The sequence below is a fragment of the Arvicola amphibius genome, chromosome 12, assembly GCF_903992535.2.
Source record: "Arvicola amphibius chromosome 12, mArvAmp1.2, whole genome shotgun sequence".
Classification (NCBI taxonomy): Eukaryota; Metazoa; Chordata; class Mammalia; order Rodentia; family Cricetidae; genus Arvicola; species Arvicola amphibius.
In genome coordinates this window covers 33,767,876-33,788,609 of record NC_052058.2, presented here as the reverse complement: position 1 = coordinate 33,788,609, position 20,734 = coordinate 33,767,876, and the positions used below count along the sequence as shown (strand labels likewise).

The following is a 20,734-nucleotide window of genomic DNA, read 5'->3' as shown; positions in this document are numbered from 1 at the left end:
TCTGTGACTGCCTCTTGGCACTGTCAGCATGCAGGACATTGAGCAGAGGGGCAGGTCACAAAGTCACCATGTCAACCTTCCTGCCCATCATAACCCTAGAGTGTTAGGTGAAGGGCTATGCAGGTAGTGAGAGGCAGGAACCCCCAGAGCAGCTATGTCCCCAGTCCCTCTTCTCAGAGGTCACTGAGTGGACAGCAGCAGTAAGCATTGGTGAGAAGACACAAGGGCTATTGTCCCTAAGTGCAAGCAGTGGCAGCAGAAACTGAGAAGGAAGTCAGAGGTGGCCTGTGGCCCACCTATCTGGGACCTTCCTAAGACCACCAAGAAGATGCTGGGCTGCTGCCCCCAAGGATCTCACTCTGTGCTCCTGTTTCTGCTGCTGCTGCTTCCGTCACTGCTCAGCACAGGGAACTTCCTGTCCCAGTATCCTAACTGGGAAAGCTATCCTGGCCTGGCCTTCGGCTCCAGAAATTCCCACCACCATGAAGCCCAGAATCCAAGGCATATGTGGCACCGAAGGAGTTCAAAGCAGAAACCATGCCAGGCCACCCCTGACATCTACTTCGTCCTGGATAAGTGAGTGGCTTTTCCTTACAGGGCACACTGAAGGCCCAGCCTCCCTAGGGGCCATGGTGGTCAGAACCCAGTCTCTGTGACTGACTTATTTCCCGAGGTCAGGGAGGACACTATGGTGCCTCCTGGTGACTCTGTCTATAGTGTCTTATCCCCATCTGTCCTCCAGCCCACTAACTGTTAGGAGCTGACTTCTCAGCCCAGTGAGGAGCCCACTCAGGGGCTCTACAGAGATAATTGCTGCCACCATGTGGCCTTTGCTTAGCTATCCTAAGTGATCAACTTTCTCCTATACAAAGAGCCAGAGACAGTTTCTGTGCTGTTTGCCTCAGCATGGCTCTCGGTAGGAAGGTGTTGTGGGCCAGTATTAGAAGAGCTAGCCTGGATTCACTTCTCTGAACTTCCTGGTAGGCTGGGCTTGGATTTTCTGCCCATCCAATCAGAACCAGGTTGGGGAAGGCCTGTCTGGGCTCTCTTGAAGGCTTGCCTCATCAAGCATCCTGGGCTGCAGAGGAGCTTAGGGCTTCTAATTTCGAGGGCACTCTTGGGTTGGCAAGGTAGCCTTGGTGGTGACAAGACCTTGCTTCCTGAGCTTTGGGTGACAAGACTGGGCTCTGCTCATCAGTTCAGGCTCGGATCTTCTTATTTCTGTCATTCTCCTTGAAGACTGGTGGGTGATAGGACATGGGCCTAGCTCCTTGTTTCTAAGGTTGGCCAGCAATGTAGAGAACCTTCTTAGCCACTCAAAGAGAAGCCTTTTCTCTGTCCAGCCCGGGGACTCTGAAAAGAATGGGTACATCCTGTCTCTTAGCACTGCTGAGGTCGGTGTTTTCCCTTGGGTATCAGGGCCAGATGAGGATGGGCCCTATGGGGCTGTGGGACCGACAGTCTGGTGGAGCCAGTCCTTCTATAGAGTGGCCCTTTCACGGTTAGCCTGTTGTATGTGTCCCACCTACTTCTCTAGGGCCCCTTTGGGGTGCAGAAAGGAATGAGCCCTTCTCTATGATGCACAGAATGGACTGTGAGCACAAATAGGGGTGGTGGAAGATAATTAATTATGCATCCCGTTAATGTAGCCTGCTGGTTCACAAGAGAATGAGGGTAAATTTAATGCCAACGCTTATAGAGTATCATAGCTCAAGGCACCTGTCAGACTTGTCACTTCTGATCCCACTCCCTCAAGGCAGGTACATGCATGTCTAGATCTTTCTTGTTGGTATTATGGCCTTGTCTGCATTAGCAGGATTATACTGAGTACCTTCTGTTTCTGTTTGGAGTTTATAGCTCCTCTATCAACCCATAGCTAAAGGAAAAGAGTCTTTAGCTTTTTTGTAGCTTGCTTTTCCTGAAAGATTCTGTCACATCCCTTCCCTCCATCATGTTTACATGACTATGATGTTTAGGTGTCAGATTTTAGCACAAAAGGCATTCTCAGACACCAGGGCATCACTGTTTTATTTAAGGATCAGCATTAATCCACAAGTGAGGCAGTGTTCTGAAGTTCTAGTTCCCTGTATGTCATATGGTCTTTCCTCCCACTGTCCTTGAACCCTCAATTTGTCATGAGTTCTAGAATCAAGATTCTCCTTCAGTATAATCTCAGGTTGAAAACTTTCAGAGTTTGTGAGCAGGATAGATACTCTGGGTCCTTGTGACTCTTCACAAAGGGACAAAAGCAGAAGCCCTGTCACCTCCTATTAGGGAAAAGGACTCGTCTGCCACATTGGTCTGAGACGTCCCCAGAGCACAGCGCTGTGTTCAGTTTTTAGAGTCAAAGCTTATCTATCACAACTGAAACAGCTATCCTGGAAGCGCCGAGCAACATATGGGATTTGGAGAAAGTTCTAGATTCTCTTGTAGTTGGTTAGAATGCTGTAAAAACTGGCTCTACCTTTCAGAGCTTTATTCTTCTCTCTGTTGTAGACATTAGCTGATATCATGGGGTTTATCGGTAGGAACGTGGGTGCTGAGTTAGTATCATCTAGCAGTGAGTTTGCCCATCATCTCCACACAGAGTTCAGCTGGGTAGAGACAGCAGCAGGGTGTGAATGGGGTGATCGCTACTTGGCGTGGAACTGTGATAGTTAATATTGACTTAACTTGACAGGGCTGAACGTCACCTAGGAGACATACCTTAGGGAATGTTGATGGGGGAATTTCTAGACTGGGCTGAGTGGGAAGACTTTCTTTAAAAATTGGCAGCACCATGCCAAGGGTCCCAGAGTGGATAGAGAAGGAGAAAGAGAGCTGCTAACTAGCATCAGTTTCCTCTCTGCTTCTGGGCGGTTACAACATGACCAGCTGCCCTCTGGTTCTGCACCCATGGCTTTCCTGCCTCCGTGATGGACTATGCCCTGAAATCTAAGGCAAAATGAACCCCTAAACTGCTCCTGTCAGCAATTTTGTTCCAACTACTGAGAAGTGGAATAGTTGCTGTGATAAACCGGACTATGTGATTTTTTTTTTGTTTTTTTCGAGACAGGGTTTCCCTGTAGTTTCTAGAGTCTGTCCTGGAACTAGCTCTTGTAGACCAGGCTGGCCTCGAACTCAGAGATCTGCTTGCCTCTGCCTCCCGAGTGCTGGGATTAAAGGCGTGTGCCACCACCGCCCAGCTATGTGATTTTTTAAAAAGACTTTTAGAACTGATTTGCAATAGAAAATGTGAAAGAATTTGGATATTTGGGCTAGAAAATCCCTACAGTGCTGTAAAACAGAGCTTCATGGGTCATTCCAGTGGCTGTTGGGAAGACCAGAATGCCAAGATGTATGTGGGAATGGGATGGATCTGCTCCTGAGGTTTCAGAGAGGGACGGGGACTCTGGGATTTGGGAAATAATATGTCTGCATTACACTTATGTTTTGAGAACTTGAGTGAGAGAAAGTGTTTAACTGAACTGGGTAGCTTGGTCAGCAGAGCACTTGGACTAAAATGCACAAAGCCCTTGGCTCCATGCTCAGAACCACAAAAAAGAGGCTTGGTGGTGCATAGCACTTAGGAAATAGAGCCAAGAAGATCACGAGTTTGGGGTCATTCTGCATAACAAATTTGAGGACAGCCCAGGATACATGAGTGTAACATGATTGATAAAAGCTCAGGGTCAGAAATTGGGGTTCAACCTGAAGATCCGAAAAGTAAAACAGCCAGCCACTAGCTCTTACCTCGACCTAAGTCTGAGATGGTGACCTTGCCTCCAGGAATTTCAGAATGAGACTGTCTTTTGAGAGCTGTTTCCTCCCATTTTATAATCCTCTCTAGGGCTGGGATTAAAGGCGTGTACCACCATCATTTAAGGCATGCACTTCTCAGTTTCTATGGCAACTAGTGTGGTTACTGTTATTAAAGATGCATAGCATTGTGGCTACTGAGATTAAAGGTGTGTGTTACTATAACCTGGTCTGTAAGGCTGACCAGTGGGACTGTTTTACTCTCAGATCTTCAGGCACTCTTTATTTGTTAAAATACAATTGAAGTACCACTACACATGAGACTTTTTTTTTTTAAGTAAAGTACTAATTTGTTTGGTGGAAGAAATTTCAAGACAGGATAGCATGAATATTGCCCATTGTTCTTGTCTAGGGTCTCCAGTGAAAGATAACAAACAAGGGAGCAAGATACACACACACACACACACACACACATATATATAAATATATAAATATATAAATACATAAATACATAAATACATAAATATATAAATATATATGTGACTTGTGGGGAAAGGAGAAAGTTCAAGTTGCAGAAGACAAGGTGGGTGCTGAGAAAGCAGTTGGAATTGGTATGAAAACAAACATCTTTAAAGAAAAACCTTCTCTTTACTGAAACAATAGAAAAGATGCTCCAAGGACAAAAGGCTCCTAGCAAAGACTTGGTCTTCTGAAAAATGCAGATTCACCAGAAGGGGAGCATCTACATTGGGAATGCCACTGCAGTAGTTCCCTGCTGGAAAACAGCCACCCACTGAAGTGTTTCTGTGGGGCCAGCCCACAGAGACAGATGGTCTAAAGGAGCAAGGTTTAGTACACAAATGTTTGTAGACACAAAGATGCTAGATTTCAGTGTTCATGGTCCATGGTGCCATGGTTCTAGGAAGCCATTGAGTCCAGACAACGCATGGCTGGATCCGAGTACATGAAGCTGAGGAGGTGAAGTCTAAGTCTCAATGGAGATCCAAGGGGCATCTGCTCAGAAAATCTGTGTTGAAGGCAGCAGAGCTTGTGGGTCAGGGCTACCCAAGGGAGATGATTTCAAGACACCAGATGCTGCACATGATGTTTGCCCTGCTTGGTTTTGGCTTTGCTTTAGTCTGATCCTTGCTGTGTCTCCATTCCTCCTCTTTGAAACAGTAAATCTTGACTCTGTGCTAGTGTATGTTAGAAACATGTAATTTGTCTTTGAATGTTATTGGAGCTCACTGTCTTAGTCTCTAAAAAGATTATGTGCCTACACTTCTGAGCAGTACTGGGACTGTAAAAGGCTGCTGGATTTTTGGAGTTAGACCGAATGCATTTTTGTCTTCTGATATGAACTGACAAAGAAAAGGGGTTGGTTTTGTTTGATGTCAAGTTGACAAGTGTGAGACATGTGATGGTTAGCGTTATCAACCTGACAGGATCTAGGGTTGCTTAGGAGACACATATCTGGACATGGATATTAGAGAATTTCTATGTCGGGCTACCTGAGGTGGAAGGATCCATGGTAAATGAGTATAACACTGTTTCATAAGCTGGAGTCTCAGACTGAATCCAAAGGAAATAAGTTGAGCACTGCATCCATCTCTTGTTGCTCTTTCTCTTCTTCTTCTTCTTCTCCTTCTCCTCCTCTTCTTCTTCTTCTTCTCCTTCTTCCTCTTCTTCCTCTTCCTCCCTTTCCTCTTCCTCCTCTTCCTCTTCCTTCCTTCCTTCCTTCCTTCCTTCCTTCCTTTCTTCCTTCCTTCCTTCTTTCTAGCCTTGGCTGTCCTGTAACTCTTTCTGTAGATCAAGCTAGCTTTGAACTCATAAAGATCATCTCTGCCTCCTGAGTGCTGGGATTAAAGGTGTGCACCACCACCACCTGGCTCTCTTTGCTCTTTGACTCTGGATACCATGGGTTTAACTGCCTCATGCTCCTGCTTCTATTACTTGTCCACGATGATATACTATATTCTCAAGATGCAAGCCACAAAACAAGCCTTTCTTTCTTTCTTTCTTTCTTTCTTTCTTTCTTTCTTTCTTTCTTTCTTTCTGATTTTGTCTGATATTGTGTCACAGCAGCAAGAGAAGTGACTAATTCAGAGACAGTTATATGGACATAACCTTCAAGAAGGTCACACTCAGCCGGGCGGTGGTGGCGCACGCCTTTAATCCCAGCACTCGGGAGGCGGAGGCAGAGGCAGGCTGATCTCTGTGAGTTCGAGGCCAGCCTGGTCTACAAGAGCTAGTTCCAGGCCAGGCTCTAAAAAAGCTGCAGAGAAACCCTGTCTCGAAAAACCAAAAAAAAAAAAAAAAAAAAAAAAAAAAAAAAAAAAAAAAAAAAAAAGAAGGTCACACTCATGGGCACACATGTCACTGGAGGTAAGAATGTTTCTGTTAGTAGGCGCTTCTGAGTCAGCATTCAAAGCCCATGAGCCAACAGACTCCAGAGTCTGTGCCAGCCTCAGATTCGCTCCATGCCACTACTCAGATTTCAGAAAGAATAGACAGCCATCGAGCACTCCCCCAGTCCCACATCTCAAGAACCTTTTGTGTCTTCATGGAAGTGAAGACCAGCAAAGCTGTGGATTACAGAGTCCCTTGTTTGCGGGATGTGGGTCAGAGGTGAATCCTACGGAAGGCCACAAAGGCCACTTCCTCCACCTGTTTGCTTTCCATCCAGGGACCAAGGCGGGTGGAGGTAGGAACAGAGCAGGGATTTGAGTGTCAGAACTGGAAGATTCCCACAGCTTTCATGAGGCCTGGGAACTATGATGTCATGGTAGCAGTGACTGAGCCTGCATCTGCCTCTCCTAGCAGTGTTGATTAGAGGAGCCCTTCTTAGCTCAGGTTGACTGGATTGTGTAGGCTCATTGAAGGCTAGGTTCTGAAACAGACTTTCATGGCCACTAACCATAGCTAAGGACCATCTCCCAGAGAAAATGCCTCTTTTATGGATGCTGGGAAAGGTGGAGGAGTTTGGAAACAGGAATGCCATGAGAAAAGAGTGCGGGTGGCACACAGGTATGAAAAAGGATCCGTATGTGTTGGGGAAATCCTGATGTTCAAGAACTCAAGAGTATAACAAAGAAAATATGGCCCAGGCCTGAGCCATCCTCTGGGCCTGGATTATAGCAAGCAAGGACTCCTGGTAACAGTTGGGTTAAGTGATGAAAAGGGAAACAGAAAACCAAGGGTAACTGGGGACCCCAGAGAAACTACCTACAAGCACTCAGGGGCTTTTCCAAACAAGGGACCCTTCCCGATTTCAAGACTACAGTCCGTACCTTGCTGTGCTCAACCAGACACACCAATAAGCCTCTAGCATGGCATCCTTTCTGTCCCACCAGATGGGGGCTCTGTAGTCACCCTCTGCCCATTGCTGGCCCTGGAGAAAGTTACCTCTCAGGCTGTTCTAGTATGGTTGGCACTATTGGTACAGAGACCTCTAGTTAAGAAGCCTGTGGAAGGCTGGGAATGGAGGAAGTGGGCTGATTCACTGGAACCCTGTATCCACTGAAGGATATCTCCTTTGTCCTCAGGTCGGACCGCATGTCAGACTCCTGGCCGTACGTTTACAAGTTCGTGGCAGATATGATACAGAGGTTATCGAAGTACGACTTGATGGTGCAGGGTCCTTTGTAATGCAGGGGGGGCATGTCCTGTTGGGCAGAGGACACACTTTTTGGATTTGGGAGGCACAAGAGGGAGGATCTTATAGAGGAGTCTTGGTTTGTTAAGCATGGGTGGGTGTATATGAGTGTGTGTAAGCACACATCATGTTGAGGGGGTGGACTCTCATAAACACCTGCTTCCTCCCAGTCAGGATCTGCGAGTATCCATCATCACCTTCTCCTGTAAGGGCAACATCATCCTGCCCATCACTGGAGACAGGTACGTGTTCATGTGGAGGCTGACTCAGGCTTGATGGTTCAGTCCTCCGTGGAACTGAGGGCTTGTAGACACCTCCACGAGGGCTCCTATGGAGTCCACAGTGGCTGTTGCCACGTGCCTATGTCCTGTTATTCTCTGCTAACTCCAGCCTGTCAGCCCCTTGAATTCTTACTTCACTGGAACCCATAACCTTGTGCTTTCAGAAGTTCTCTCCATTCCTGCCGTCTGCCTTCCAACACTCTTGAATCTCCTCTGGGACCTGGCTATGACAACACATGGGGTTGAGGAGGGGTGGAATGGATACGTGGATCCCCCAAACAACCCTGGCTTATATAGAGCCTGTTGGTCATCCTCCATGGGGACAAAGAGATAGCTGGGAACCAGGGGAAGGTTCTGGGATCCAGGGAAAGACAGCTGAGACTTACTTTGGGAAGGGCAAATCCCAGGGTAGGATCATGTCCAAGGCACACCTGTACACTACAGGCAGATATGCAGAGCAGATACACCCAAGAGGGAGGTGACCCACTTGTCCCCAGAGTACCAGAGAAAGGATGTTGAGGGCTTCTGGGAGGAAGAGCTTTGGATGCCTGGCCTGGAACTCCATATAGAGCAAGAGAAACAGAGAGAAAGAAGCAAGGACATTTAGGATTAGGGATGTGCAGAGGTCTAGGAACCCCCTGTCCAGGGCCTGGGAGAAAAGCCAGGCCCAGTGAGTGAAAGAGGACATGTTCCACACCTATGAAGATGGCAGCTCCTTTTCATCTGGGAAAAGGAGCAGGGGTACTGGCCCCAAGAATCCAGGAAAAAAATGATGTTCCCTGTGGCTTGGGCTTGGAGAGACCCAACCGAGTTTGAGTTGGTAGAGAGAACATCTATGGGAAGGATTCATGTAGGAAGCCCAGAGAGTCAGTAGGGGCTGGGCAGATGGATGGGGGCTGGGCTGAGGTTGACAGGCTGTGATTTGACTCTACTGGGCTTCCTGAATGTTACCCTCATACTGCGTAGGCTGGGCTAGGCTGGGCTAGGCTGGGCTAGGCCAGGCATAAGGTCTTCTTCAGAGCTCGACTCATGGCAAGATCTCTTTATCCCCAATAGGAAGCTACCTTAGAGACCACTGTGAGTTATCTTGCTGTGTCTGTGCAGTCTTGTCACATTGGATTATCCTCAACCCCACTTCCTGTCCCAGAACAGCCATCAGACCCAGCCTTGCCTGCCTCAGTGTGCTCCATCTGTTTTAACAGCCCCTGACAGGCCATGCTGCTTCTAGTCCAGGGACCAACACAGATACCTCATGGAAAGCCCCCATGGAAGCCTTCAGGCTTCTCTGTTGAGCGCTTGTGGAGTTCACAGCTGGACTCATATCTAAGTAGACTGGCTGCTGCCTTTAGCAGGCTGGAGGGAAGGAAGTCAGGTCTGGGCTCTTGCAACAGTGGAGATGGGAGCTGGCCAGTAGCTCAGCAGGGTGACATGGCCCCCCTGAAGCCCTACCCACTGAGTAATAGTCTTCTCCTGAGTATGGCCTTGGCATCAGGGTTTTAATTGGGAATGTAGATCCCATGAGAGTCCTTGGCTCTGACACTGGCTGAGAACTTCTCCGGTCCCTACCCCTGTCCTAAACTGCCTGTGTACTCATGGCATCAGAGACAAAGAAAGGCCCAGGGAAAGCTTGAAGGTACTTTGTCACCACCCACAGTCTTCATGTCCCCTTTATTTCTGATTTTTTTTTTCCAGAGAAGAAATCCTTAAGGGCATTGAAAGACTGAAGTATAGCATACCTGCGGGACATGAACTCATTTACCTAGGACTGTGGAAGGTGCTGGGGGCTGGATGGAGCTACCTTTGCTTTAAGGACCATCGGGCCATCTCACAATGACTCCCTTTTTGTTGTTGTTGTTTCTTTGCAGGCAAACAAGCAGATAAGAAAGATCAACTCAGGAGGTGAGCTGGCTGCACTTTAGTTGGGTGGGTCCCCACAGAGCTGGGGTTTCCTAGAAAGCCCATGTGCAGCTCCCCAGGCCTCTTCTAATGCCTTTCCGGTGCTAGGAATGACTCTGTGGTCCCTTCTCTGAGCTTCAGGACCCCGTGAGCACAGCACTGAATTTGTGATGCTTCCAAGAAGGGTGTGTGGGTCTCGGTCAGGCTGAGGTCTTTGTCCTACAGATGGCCCTATGAGCAGAAAAGGGTAAAGCACAGTGACCCATGAATGAACCAGGGCTTGGTGTCCCCTTGGCTGCCAAATCTTACTTTTCCAATTCTTTTTTTCTCCTGACATGTCTCTTGCACCCATGTGTCAGGCAGTACAAGGGGCAATGCACAGCCAGGACCCAGGACAGGGAGTTGTAAGCCCATAGCACTTGTCTGGAGTAGGTAGGAGCAGGGGGCAGAATGCTGAGAGTGTGGAGTCTGTTACCTAACTCCTTCTGACCTATAGTCCTGATTACCAGGCCCACTATTACCAGCAGGACATCTCTAGGACTGTGCCCAGACTTAGCATCAGCTTCTCCCACCTCACTGGGCATCCTCAGCCTCAAGGATAGGCTGAGTAGAGACTGGGCTTCCCAGTCTATAGACTGCTCCTTGGAGCTGGAGAGATGGCTCAGCGGTTAAGAACACTGGTTGTTCTTCCAGAAGTCTTGAGTTCAATTCCCAGCAACCACATGGTGTCTCATAATCATCCATGATGGGATTTGATGCCCTCTTCTGGTGTAAAGGTGTATATACAGATAGAGCACTCATACAAAGACTGCTCCTGACCCCTCTACCTCCTTATCTGTAGAACAGGTAGTGTAAAAAGTTTCTTCTCACTCTAGGGTCACTGATTGGTGGGTTCTGGGTCTTGGTTGCTGAGCCAAGTGACTAAGGGATGAGGGAACTGGGCCTACATTGGGTAGTGCTGGGTTTGATAGCCTGAAAGGTGGGCCCCAGCGGTTCTGTAGGCCTCTCCTGGGACCTTAAGCACCAAGTCACTTGCTTTCCTGCAGATGTCCAGCGTCCCAGCATGATCATCTCCTTACTCAACAGCCCCCTTAGCGATGAAATCTATAAGTATTCGATGGAAGAGGTGAGTCCAGCTGTATTCAGCTGCATCTCTTGCACACTGTATACGTTGGTGGCTTATATGTAACTCCTGTCTTTCTCTTAGGCTGATGATGCTCGGAAAATGGGAGTGTCTGTTTACTGTGTGGGTGTGGGCCACTCTGACAAAGACCAGGTAACAGTTTGAGCCCCAGTTAAAGCAAGCCCTTGCAATGGTAGTCATCATCGACCCTGGTGGTATGGGCAAGAGGTGGTCATTGAAGCAGTATGCAGTATGCAGCATGCAGCATGCAGCATGCAGTGACAAACATGACTAAACTCTTCCCTCAGGTAGGGTGAGAAGAGAGCTTGCTGTTTCCAAAATCTAGGCTGTGGCCAGGAGCCAGTGTCTGAGCTAAGACTGAATCAAAAGATTCACGACTGGATGCTCAAGTCACGTCTCTTTTTTAGATACTGGCACTTGCAGAGAAACCAGAAAATGCATATATAGAAAAGAAAGCTGAACACCTGAATGACCTCATTTTCCCAGTGAGTGCAATGGGTATAGGCAGAGGCGTGCTATCTCGCAGGATTCCTGCAGCTTACTTTTCTAACCTTGTTTACTGTTCTCTATGTTCCAGATAGCTTCCAAGGCCTGTCCATCCCTTACAACTTCAGATACACGCATTATATGTATCAGAGGTAAGGGCTGAGGGCACCATTGTAGGCAGACAAATGTATTGTGTGCAAATGCATGAGGTTTGTGATGTGGGGGTGATACACATGCAATGACTATGTGCAGTTTCTGGATGGCATGTAAATTTTTGTGTGTATGTGGTTTATATGGGTATATATTCTGTGTGCATGTGTTTTGTGCTGTTGTTATTGTATGTCTATATGTATAGATTTTTGTGTTATACATATGGTGCATGACATGTACATTTGGATGTATTGTGTGTACAAGGACTTTATGCGTGTTGGAGTATGGATAGGTGTGGTATGTGTATATGTGGGGGTGAGCATGTATGGGGTGACTTTGATTTGGGTATAATGGAATGCACATTTGGAAGGTATATGCTATGATGGCATAGCAGTATGTGTATAATTTCTGCTTATTTATCTCATAACAAAAGTGTAATCGTTAAACTAGAAAAAGGGCACAAAACTCTCAATGAAGCCCAGATGTAGCTACCAGTAAACCCAGAGAAGCTTGGTTTCTTCCAGAAAAGCCAAGCATTCAACACTCACAAAATGAAGACAGCAGCACGGCTATCACATTGAGGAATGAAGAGAAAGAATTGGGAACAGAGGATATCCACGATGTTACTAGAAGCATGAGGGACTCTCAGTGTCTACAAAAATAGCTATGCTCACCTCAGCACCGAAACAGTAGATTTCTGACCCCAAGGACTGGAGTGGCAGGGTGGCATCTATCCATTCTAGCCCCCCCCCCAGATCAGTTTACAGAGGTCACACCTTGGTATAGTCTTGGGAGACGGCTGCTCCTCTTTGTCAGGATCATTTGTGTCCTGCAAAAGAAGACAGGACAGGGAAGTCTGGCTCTGCTTCCTTCAGTCTAGGCAGGTGGATCCTGACATCTGTGTCCTCCCAGGGAGCCCCGAGGCTCTAGACGTGAACAGACAGAACTATGATCATATCTGAGCCTTGCTCTCTGTGACAATCAGCCTAAGTCAAAGAGGGGCTACAGTGTATCCTCTTATGGAAAGAAATGGTATGCATAGGCTGAGATTAGACACAAGATGACGGGTCAGCATCTAGAAGACGGTAGGTGCTGAAGACAGAACCTGAGCCTGGTATTTCTATTCTAGAACTTGGCTCTATTCTGCCCCTTGTCCTTCCCTATGCTGTGTAAAAGAGAGGAGACAGCTGTGTGGAGAAGGGAAGGGAAGAAGCTGCCTTCCCTACAGGCTCTATTCTGTTTCTGGATAAAGAAGCCCAGCCATGCAACCTTCCTGCATGTTTCTGATTGTCCCGTGGACAAAAAGGCCTTGGTGTCTGGGCATCTAAGGCGAACCCCAGAAGAAAGCATGAGTCTCCAATGAGACAGGTGCCTCCAGACATCAGTTCAACCACAGAGCTGTGAAACTGTCGGCCATCTTGTGTGAACTTGGTGCATACAGAGTGCCTGTTGTTTGGAGGGAAGCCCAAGGCAGGATGCTGCACCTCAAGCAAAGCAGAGTGGGCCATTTCCTATGGCTAGCTCTGAGTCAGCTTATGTTCCAGGGGTGTGAAGAGGAAGGGGCATCCTTGGTCCACTACCCTTGGGTATCTATCTGTGTACTTCACAGTGTACCCTGTGCAAGGAAGGGTACAGGGATCAGCTGTCTGGGCCCTGAGGCAGCTGGGCAAGGGCTTGGGCTGAGGGAATTCTGCCTGGCTCTTGTGGTAACAGCCAGCCTGCTGCCTACTCTTTGTCTCCTGTATGTGAGCATCAGTGTCCACGAGCATCTACCCCACTGTGAGGAAGGGTCTGTCAACAAGTGGGAACCAATACACATTCTCCCTTGTTGGAGGTCACCTGGAAATTCCATTTTAGGAAGTGGAGAGCCCTGAAAAGGTAGATTAGAAAGAAAGAAGCATTCAGATCTCCTCACGGTTTGAACATTGTCCTTACAGAATCAAACCCAGTCATACTTCGTGGATATGGCTTTGACTTTGCCGTGCGTAAAGAGGAGGTTATTTGCAGGTTCCATTTCCACAGCATGGATCAGAGTTTCAAAGGTAAGTGGAGTCACTTCTCTCGGTCAAGTCTCCCCGCCTTCGTTGACTGTCCTGCTGGAAGTGGAAAGTGTGTAGAAGCCAAAAGAGCCCTGGCTGAGACATCTGGGACATCCCCTCCTTCGTTGGCATTTTGCCAGTGTTTCTTTAAACCTATTTCATACCAGAAAACACATGTTATATTCTTTATTCTTTGCCCTACATTCATCCAATTCTTATACATTTTTGTTATGGGACAAACTTTCAATTTATTCCTAATTTTCTATTATTTCCTATACTTCTTTAAACTTCTACTATCTCCCTAGACCTCATTCCCTCTCCAATTCCTGTCCTGCTTTGCTTTGTTATTGTTACACATATAAAGATATGACCTGCTGGATCCACCATTGTCGCCTGTGCGTGACTCCAGGGCTGGGCCATCTGCATTGGATAATCATGGAGGGCTCTGCCCTGGGGAGACTTCTTCACCCTCCATTCTCAGAACCCCTTAGCAGCTTATAGATTTTTGCCTTGGGTGGCAGTCTTTTTTACTTTTCTGTTTTCATGTTTTCTCATTATTGGGAAATTTGACCCCCCCTTTTTATATTTTGCTAATCTCAGACTATTTTCTTCTTTCTTGTCCATAGTTTTTTTCTTCACTCCTCTACTTATTTAAAAACTCCCACTTTCCCCTTTCCCCATCTAAGTCCTTTATCTTGTTTACTATTCTGATACTTATTCTAAATAAATATATACACAATGGATTTTTCAGCTAAAAATTAAAATGAGGTCATGTCATTTTTCAGGAGAATGGATAGAAGATCATGTTAAGCAAAATAATCCAGATCCAGAAAGACAAATACCACATTTTCTCTCACAAACAGCAAGCAGATTCTCTCCACCCACTGTGTGTGTGTGTGTCTGTGTGTGTGTGTGTGTGTGTGTGAGAGAGAGAGAGAGAGAGAGAGAGAGAGAGAGAGAGAGAGAGGAGAGATGCTCGCTCATGTGCACTTAGCTTATGAAAGGGAAAGTTGATCTCAGTCCCCAGTAGGTGAGCCCTGAGGATCAGGGGTTCTTGCTGCTTGCTTCTACTAGGCACCAGAGTGCTGTCTGGTACTGGGGTGCTGGGCACAGTTGGGACCTACCAGGATGTCTTTGGGTTGAAGAAGGTAGACATGAGATTGCAACAATGGACAGACACATCCATTGACAATTTTTGTCACTTTCTTTTAGATGTAAAAGCCATCAATTTAACCAAGACTACTGTTACTTGTCCTGGACCAATCGTGGACGAGCCAGGAAAGTAAGTGCCCCTTGTTGGAGGGAGGAAATCAGTGGTCAGTATTGACCAGTGTAGTGTGGGATATAAGGTGTGGCAGAGCACCTGTCTGCCTGCAGGTGGGCTCCAGTACCCTCCCACCTAGCCTGTTGGTGGTCCCCCGTGGTGCTGAGTGGTGTACAATGCCCAGGCTCTACTGAGGGCGGGATGCAGGAGATGATGGAACTGACAGCCAGAACATGTTCTCTGACCATCTCTCTGGGACAGGCCAGCCTGGTGGTACTGTGCACACCTCCCTAATGCCTTAGCTCAATGCCATGTGATGCAGCTGCCTCTCATGGTCTAATCTGCAGCCCGTCACTGTCCTACTTCCTCTGGAAATGAGCTCTCTTTGCCCACAAGTCCACTCTCCAGCAGTTCAGAGTGTCTGCAATTTAGGATAGCCCACAAGAAGAACTGGGATTATTTCTTCAGTCAAGCCCAAGGTCCTTGTTACCAGGCTGTTTCTAAGTGTCTGTCTCTGTGTTAGAGTGATCTATATTCTACTCAGCCTGGACAATGGAAGAAACTTCCTGAATAACAACAATGCATTCGTTGCCAGCAAGCTCTGTGTGAGTACCAGGGTCAGGCTGTGATCCCATCTGTGCAGATCCTCTGGCTGGTGCAGATCTACCCTCTAGGTCAGAGGGGCAGAGAGGGGGTGCTTCCAGGCAGGTCACAAGGGCAGCTTGTACACCCAAGCAACTTACGTGACCCAGCCCAGTTTTCAGAAAGACCAGTGAGGCATGTACCAAGCTGTCTGCCAGGACCTGCCCATGATGTCTAGGGCAGGTGGCCTTTCCACGTGGGTGTCCCAGGTCCAGGAATCGAGAAGTTCACTATTGCAGTCAGGGCGGGTGTGGTAAAGAATGGGAGCCCTGGACACTAATGTGGCCCCAAACATATGCTAGACCCCCTGTCGTCAATCGTATTTGGTGGCACCAAAGTCCAGTGCAGTGTGCCCAGAGTGTGTCCAGGAAAAGGTTGTTTCGCTTGGCTTATAGAAACCCACAGAGTTGAGTGGCATCTCTGGGTTTCCCTGGCTCATCCCTTATATCCACACATAGGTTAAGAGAGTGAATTCAGATTTCTGCCCCTTAGGCTCTCGCCCACTAACATCCCCAGACCTAAATGCAGAGGCAGAGAAGCCCCGTGTCTTCAGCTCCCAGCAGCAGCTACTGTCACATCTCCCAAGTGCTCTCTGCTTTCAGTCAGACAACCACAGGGTCCAGGCACCTCCACCCAGTGATTTCTACAGCTTTCCCTTAACAAGCCTCTGACTCAGTAGGGTTGCACAGGCTGCAACCCACCATAGGAGGTAACTGGGAGAATAGTCCTGATCCTGAACTTCTGTGACCTGAACCTGAACCAGGACTGTGAACTCTGACCTTGCCAAGTGCCCACAAAGGTGGACACTGTTTAGGTCATAAGATGGAGCTAAGGGGGAGAAGAGGTGAGTACTAGGCTGTGGAGTTGTGAGGTAGAAAGAGAAATCTTAGTCTTGTAGCCCCACCCATCCCAGAGTTGCAGCCTTGCCCAAGAGATTTGGTCACCCATAGCCCAGTGCACTGTCAGCTGAAGCCACCTGAAGGCCATGATCTTCAGACCACAGAGGGTCCTGAACCATTCTTACCTTGGCAAGAGCCTTGGAGCAGGGCCAGAGAATAGGATCTCCTGGTTATCTATCAGTTCTGAGAAGCCCAGGAGTAAGAGAGAGAATGAAAAGCCAAGCTGCAGATACCTAGGAGGGCCTTGCACAATTGCCTTTGGTCTCTGTGGGATGTGCTTCTGGCGGTGGTGGCATCTGACCCTTCCCTCTCACAGGGCAAAGACCCATTTACCACCACAACGACAACCACTAGGAGGCCCACAACTAAAACAACACGTACCACTACCACCAAGACGCCACCTACCACGACAACGACAACGACGACAACGACAACCACGACCACAACTACACCTACTACAACCACAACAACCACTTCACTGACGACCACTGAAAGTCCCATCACCCTCCCGCTGGTCACAGAGGAACTGAAGCCCAGCGGTGATATATTCATTTTTGCCCCAATACTCCTGGGCCTGTTGCTGACTCTGTTGCTGATTGGTTGTTTATGGCAGCTGTGCTGCCTTCCGGTGAGTTCCCTAAGCTGCTCAGTCTGGAGCCCAGGAACACGCCCTTCATCCAAGAGGCATAGACACAAGGTGGCGCCATGACCCTGGGGATGACAGAGGCAGAACTATCAGGTTCCAATTCTATCTAGACGTGCAGGCAGTAAAGAAAGCTGATGTCAGCCTGGAGGTCAGGGGAGACTGCAAGACGCTGGGACTATAGACGCCAATGCAGGTGGGGCTAGAGCAAGGATGTAGTATTTCAATTGCCGGGTTTCACCAGGATCAGCACCTCGACTGGGCTCATCACTTCCCTGCCTTTAGAGAAGAGCCGGGGCTCTAGGAGATCAGGTGGGGCCTGCTGTGCACATCTGCACAGGCATGGACACCCACGCAGATTCCAGGATTTGTGACACATCCCAGTGGCATCAGGCTCCCCAGTCTGCAGAGCTAAGGCAGAGCCCATTCTACATATACTAGCTTCTTTTGTCTGTTTTACCCTCCAGCCTGTCGAGGAGCCTCCCCCACCTAAGCCCCAACCGCAGGTAAGTCATGCTTTGAATGCTGACTCTATCATGTGTTGAAGGACAATGACCTTCAAAAGAGGTATCAGAAGACCTGTCCGTACTCAGGAAGGAAGAAGGATGGAGGATCTAAAAGGGTCTAGGATGGGACTCATGGTGACATCACCCAGACTTTTAGGGCCTCCTGCCTTGGCCACACAATCAGCACCATGGGGAGCTGTTTCAGTGGGAGCAGCTGTTTCTACAGACTCAGTGGCTTTCATCAGACCTCAAAGGACTCTGTTTGATGTTGAGGTTGCAGCTTCCTGAGAGCAGGCTTTTCTGTCAAGCTCTGGTCCCCATCCCCATGTTTGAGGTCTTCTTGCTCCATTAGATCTGTCTTCATCCCTGTCTCCTGGCAGGGCAGAGGAGCTGGCTGGGGTCAGCCTAGGACTTTGGGGGATAAGGACAGTGAAAGAGTCCCAGATGGCCATGAGATGTGAGGGATGTCACCAGGGAAACACAGGAACAAGATGGATGAGCATCTGTGGTTCATGTCGGGTGAGGATCAGAAGTCATAGTGAGAGGCTGGGGCTGGTGGACCTGTGATTGAGCTGACATAGGAACAGGCTCCCTGTGTTGGTGAGACCATGCTGGCTGCAGTGTGGCCTGGGTGAGGATGCCCATGCAAAAGCCAGAGACAGATGGATGGGACAGTTGCCTGCTAGTGCTGGCTTACTATACAGCAACCAGGCCAGGTTTCTACCAGCCAGGCTGGCCTCAGAAGTGGGCTGTTATTACTTCGTGAAGCTCCATATCTGAAAACTGTGGGGAGGGAGCTCTCTGCTTTCCTTCTAGTGGAAGACCTTTCCAACTTGTGGAACACACCCTTCCATCTACCCTAAAACAAGAGCTGAGTGGCCCCCAGTGGCAAATATGGGCCAAAGCCCAGACAAGGATCAGACAGGATTTTCTCTCTCCTATCAGCCCAGAAAGAAGCAACAGCCCCCTCCTCCAGTGTCTCCCCCAGTGCCAGCGCCACCCGTAAATCCGTCCCCCATTGTGATCATCTACTGCTGCACCTGTCGTGGCCTGACTGTGAGCAGAGACATGGAGGTGAGAGGACCCCATGGGGGCTGTGACTCCCTCCTGCCTGGGTGTGGGAGGGAGCATCTCTAGGGAATGGGATCTGAACTGATGTGTGTCTGAGGACAACCTTATCCTAGGGAGGAGAGCATGCAGGAGGGGCCCAAGGCCACTTGCCCTTTTCTACCACCTGACCTCTTCTTTGGCAGCATCCGGGCACTGGGACTGCGGTGGGATATCAGTTTAGCTATGCAAGGCTGTATAGCATTTGCCAGTGTTGTGGAATATTAGTTCGACTATGTAGAGATGTGTTGCATTTGCTTATGAAATCCTTGCTTAACTGTGCAAAGATGTCTTGCATTGGTTTACCCTGCCTGCCTACGGCAGCTAATGGGGCTAATGAAAAGCCAAATGGCCAATAGCTAGGCAGGAGGTATAGGCAAAACTTTCTGGCAGAGGGAGTAAGTAGGAGAAAGAATCTAGACTTGACAGAGACAGGGAGAAAAGGAGAAACCAGGGAGATGCCAGAGGCCTGCCAGCCAGCCATGGACAAAGCAGGAAAGTAGGTCATACATAATAAAAGGAAGGCAAAAAGCCCCAAGGCAAAATGTAGATCAATACAAACAGGTTGGATTAAGTTATAAGAACTAGTGAGACAAACACAAGCTAAAGGCTGAGCCTTCATAATAAGTAAGCCTTCATGTCATTAATTTGGGAGTTGGTTGGCGGCCCAAAGAAACTTCCAACAACAGGACAGTGACCACTACTGCCTTATCTGGCCAGGCCCTGGTCCTCAGGGTCATTTTCTTAGCTCTGACAGAGCCTCTCATGCAGGTGGATGAGTCAAGATATACTGAATGACAAGGAGGATCGCAAATCTAGGGACAATAGAAAAAGAAAGACCAGTGCCCAAACACACTCGCCTACCGTGAAAACTGGGGAAAATCCAGTGTACCTGGCCAACTAGCTCCACGTTCTATGGGTCCACAGAAAAGATTTGACTCAGTGGTTCTATTGCCAAGACGGGGCAAAGAGTTACAGGTTGGCATGGAGACCCTAATGGGTGTCACAAGAAACCTCCATAGAGTTGACCCCTGGTGGGCAGACAGTCCAAGCCTGCTTTCATCTATGAGGTCTCAGTCTGAAGGAGAAAAAAGTTGGCCTGACAGCAGCCTGGGCTCTCGTCTCTAGTTTCTTCCTGGAAAGTCCTCTTCCTCCTTGGCCCTGCTTCTGAGATTGTCCCTGCTTGCTTCTAGAAGCTTTTAGTTCCTTTGTAGCCTCCCAGACTAACTGAAGCCCAGTTCTGCCTACCTCCTCCCTATGGCATGAAAAGAAGCCAACACAAGTTCTCTAGGGAAAGAGGCTACTGGCCATAGGACTAACCTGGCATAGAGCGCCTGGCCCAGCCCACCGCACCAGACTTATTGAGTGTGAACTTTAGAACTGAGGCTGTGGGGTTCTACCCTCTATGCATCTGCCTTGGTCTGTGTCACTTGCCTCTGAGCAAGACATGGGCTGTTTACCTGACTCTCCCGTGTGTCCCCTCTCCAGGTCTGTGCCCACATCAAGGCTCTCCTAAAGGCCTCTGCTTGTCACTAGACACCCCTCCAGCCTCTAAACTTCTCCAAAGTCAGCTGCTGGCTTCTCTTCCTACAGAAACACTACTTTGTCTCATCCCAGATTCTTAAACTGTGTCCCACAGTGGTGATTCCAGGCTCTCAAGGCTGTAGGCTCCTCTCTCCAGGAGCACGCTTCGGCTCCTCCGGATTCCCTGAGCACAGAACAAGGATCCTTGTGCCTTCTGGGGCAGAGACCATGCCCTGAGTCTTCCTCATGACTATATGTATCCGTTTTTTCAGGGCAATGTGACCGTGTGCAACTTCAACCCCCTAAGCTGTCACCAGTTGCCCTTGATGTGGCCTCATCCTGGTGACCAGGTGAGTGGGACCCAAGGCTATTACAAAGGGGCAGAATGGCAACTTCTTTTGCCTGTGATGGTGGCATTCTGGGACTGTGGCTTAGAACCATGTCCCAGCATGAGCAGAGGAAGAATTCTCAAGACATGAGACCTGGTACTCAAGAGCCTTCTAGAACTTCCATAAAGTCAATGACTGGTCACTTTGGCCATGGTTGACAGTGCTGTCTGAACAATAGTGACCCCATTTAGCAAGTAGTAAAGGTCTTGTGTGTGTGTGTGTGTGTGTGAGAGAGAGAGAGAGAGAGAGAGAGAGAGAGAGAGAACACATACACATGTATAAACATGTATTCTTGCCAGTGTATGTGAGCGAATGGAGGCCAGAAGTCAACAATGCATGTCTTCCTCTCTTGTTCTTCCCTTAATTTCTGA

General features: G+C 48.5%; 1 protein-coding gene across 1 annotated transcript; it reads left to right on the top strand.

The window, feature by feature from the left end:
• Positions 1-328: 328 nt before the first annotated feature.
• LOC119827088 (anthrax toxin receptor-like) lies at positions 329-20,453 on the top strand. The gene is made up of 17 exons (XM_042054012.1): positions 329-576; positions 7,284-7,355; positions 7,564-7,635; positions 9,367-9,448; positions 9,540-9,573; positions 10,617-10,696; positions 10,778-10,846; positions 11,122-11,199; positions 11,292-11,352; positions 13,288-13,392; positions 14,464-14,671; positions 15,177-15,258; positions 16,511-16,634; positions 16,716-16,822; positions 17,305-17,343; positions 18,289-18,417; positions 20,247-20,453. Exons 1-17 carry the CDS (start codon positions 329-331, stop codon positions 20,451-20,453), a joined length of 1,797 nt encoding a protein of 598 aa, XP_041909946.1.
• The last annotated feature ends 281 nt before the right edge of the window (positions 20,454-20,734 follow it).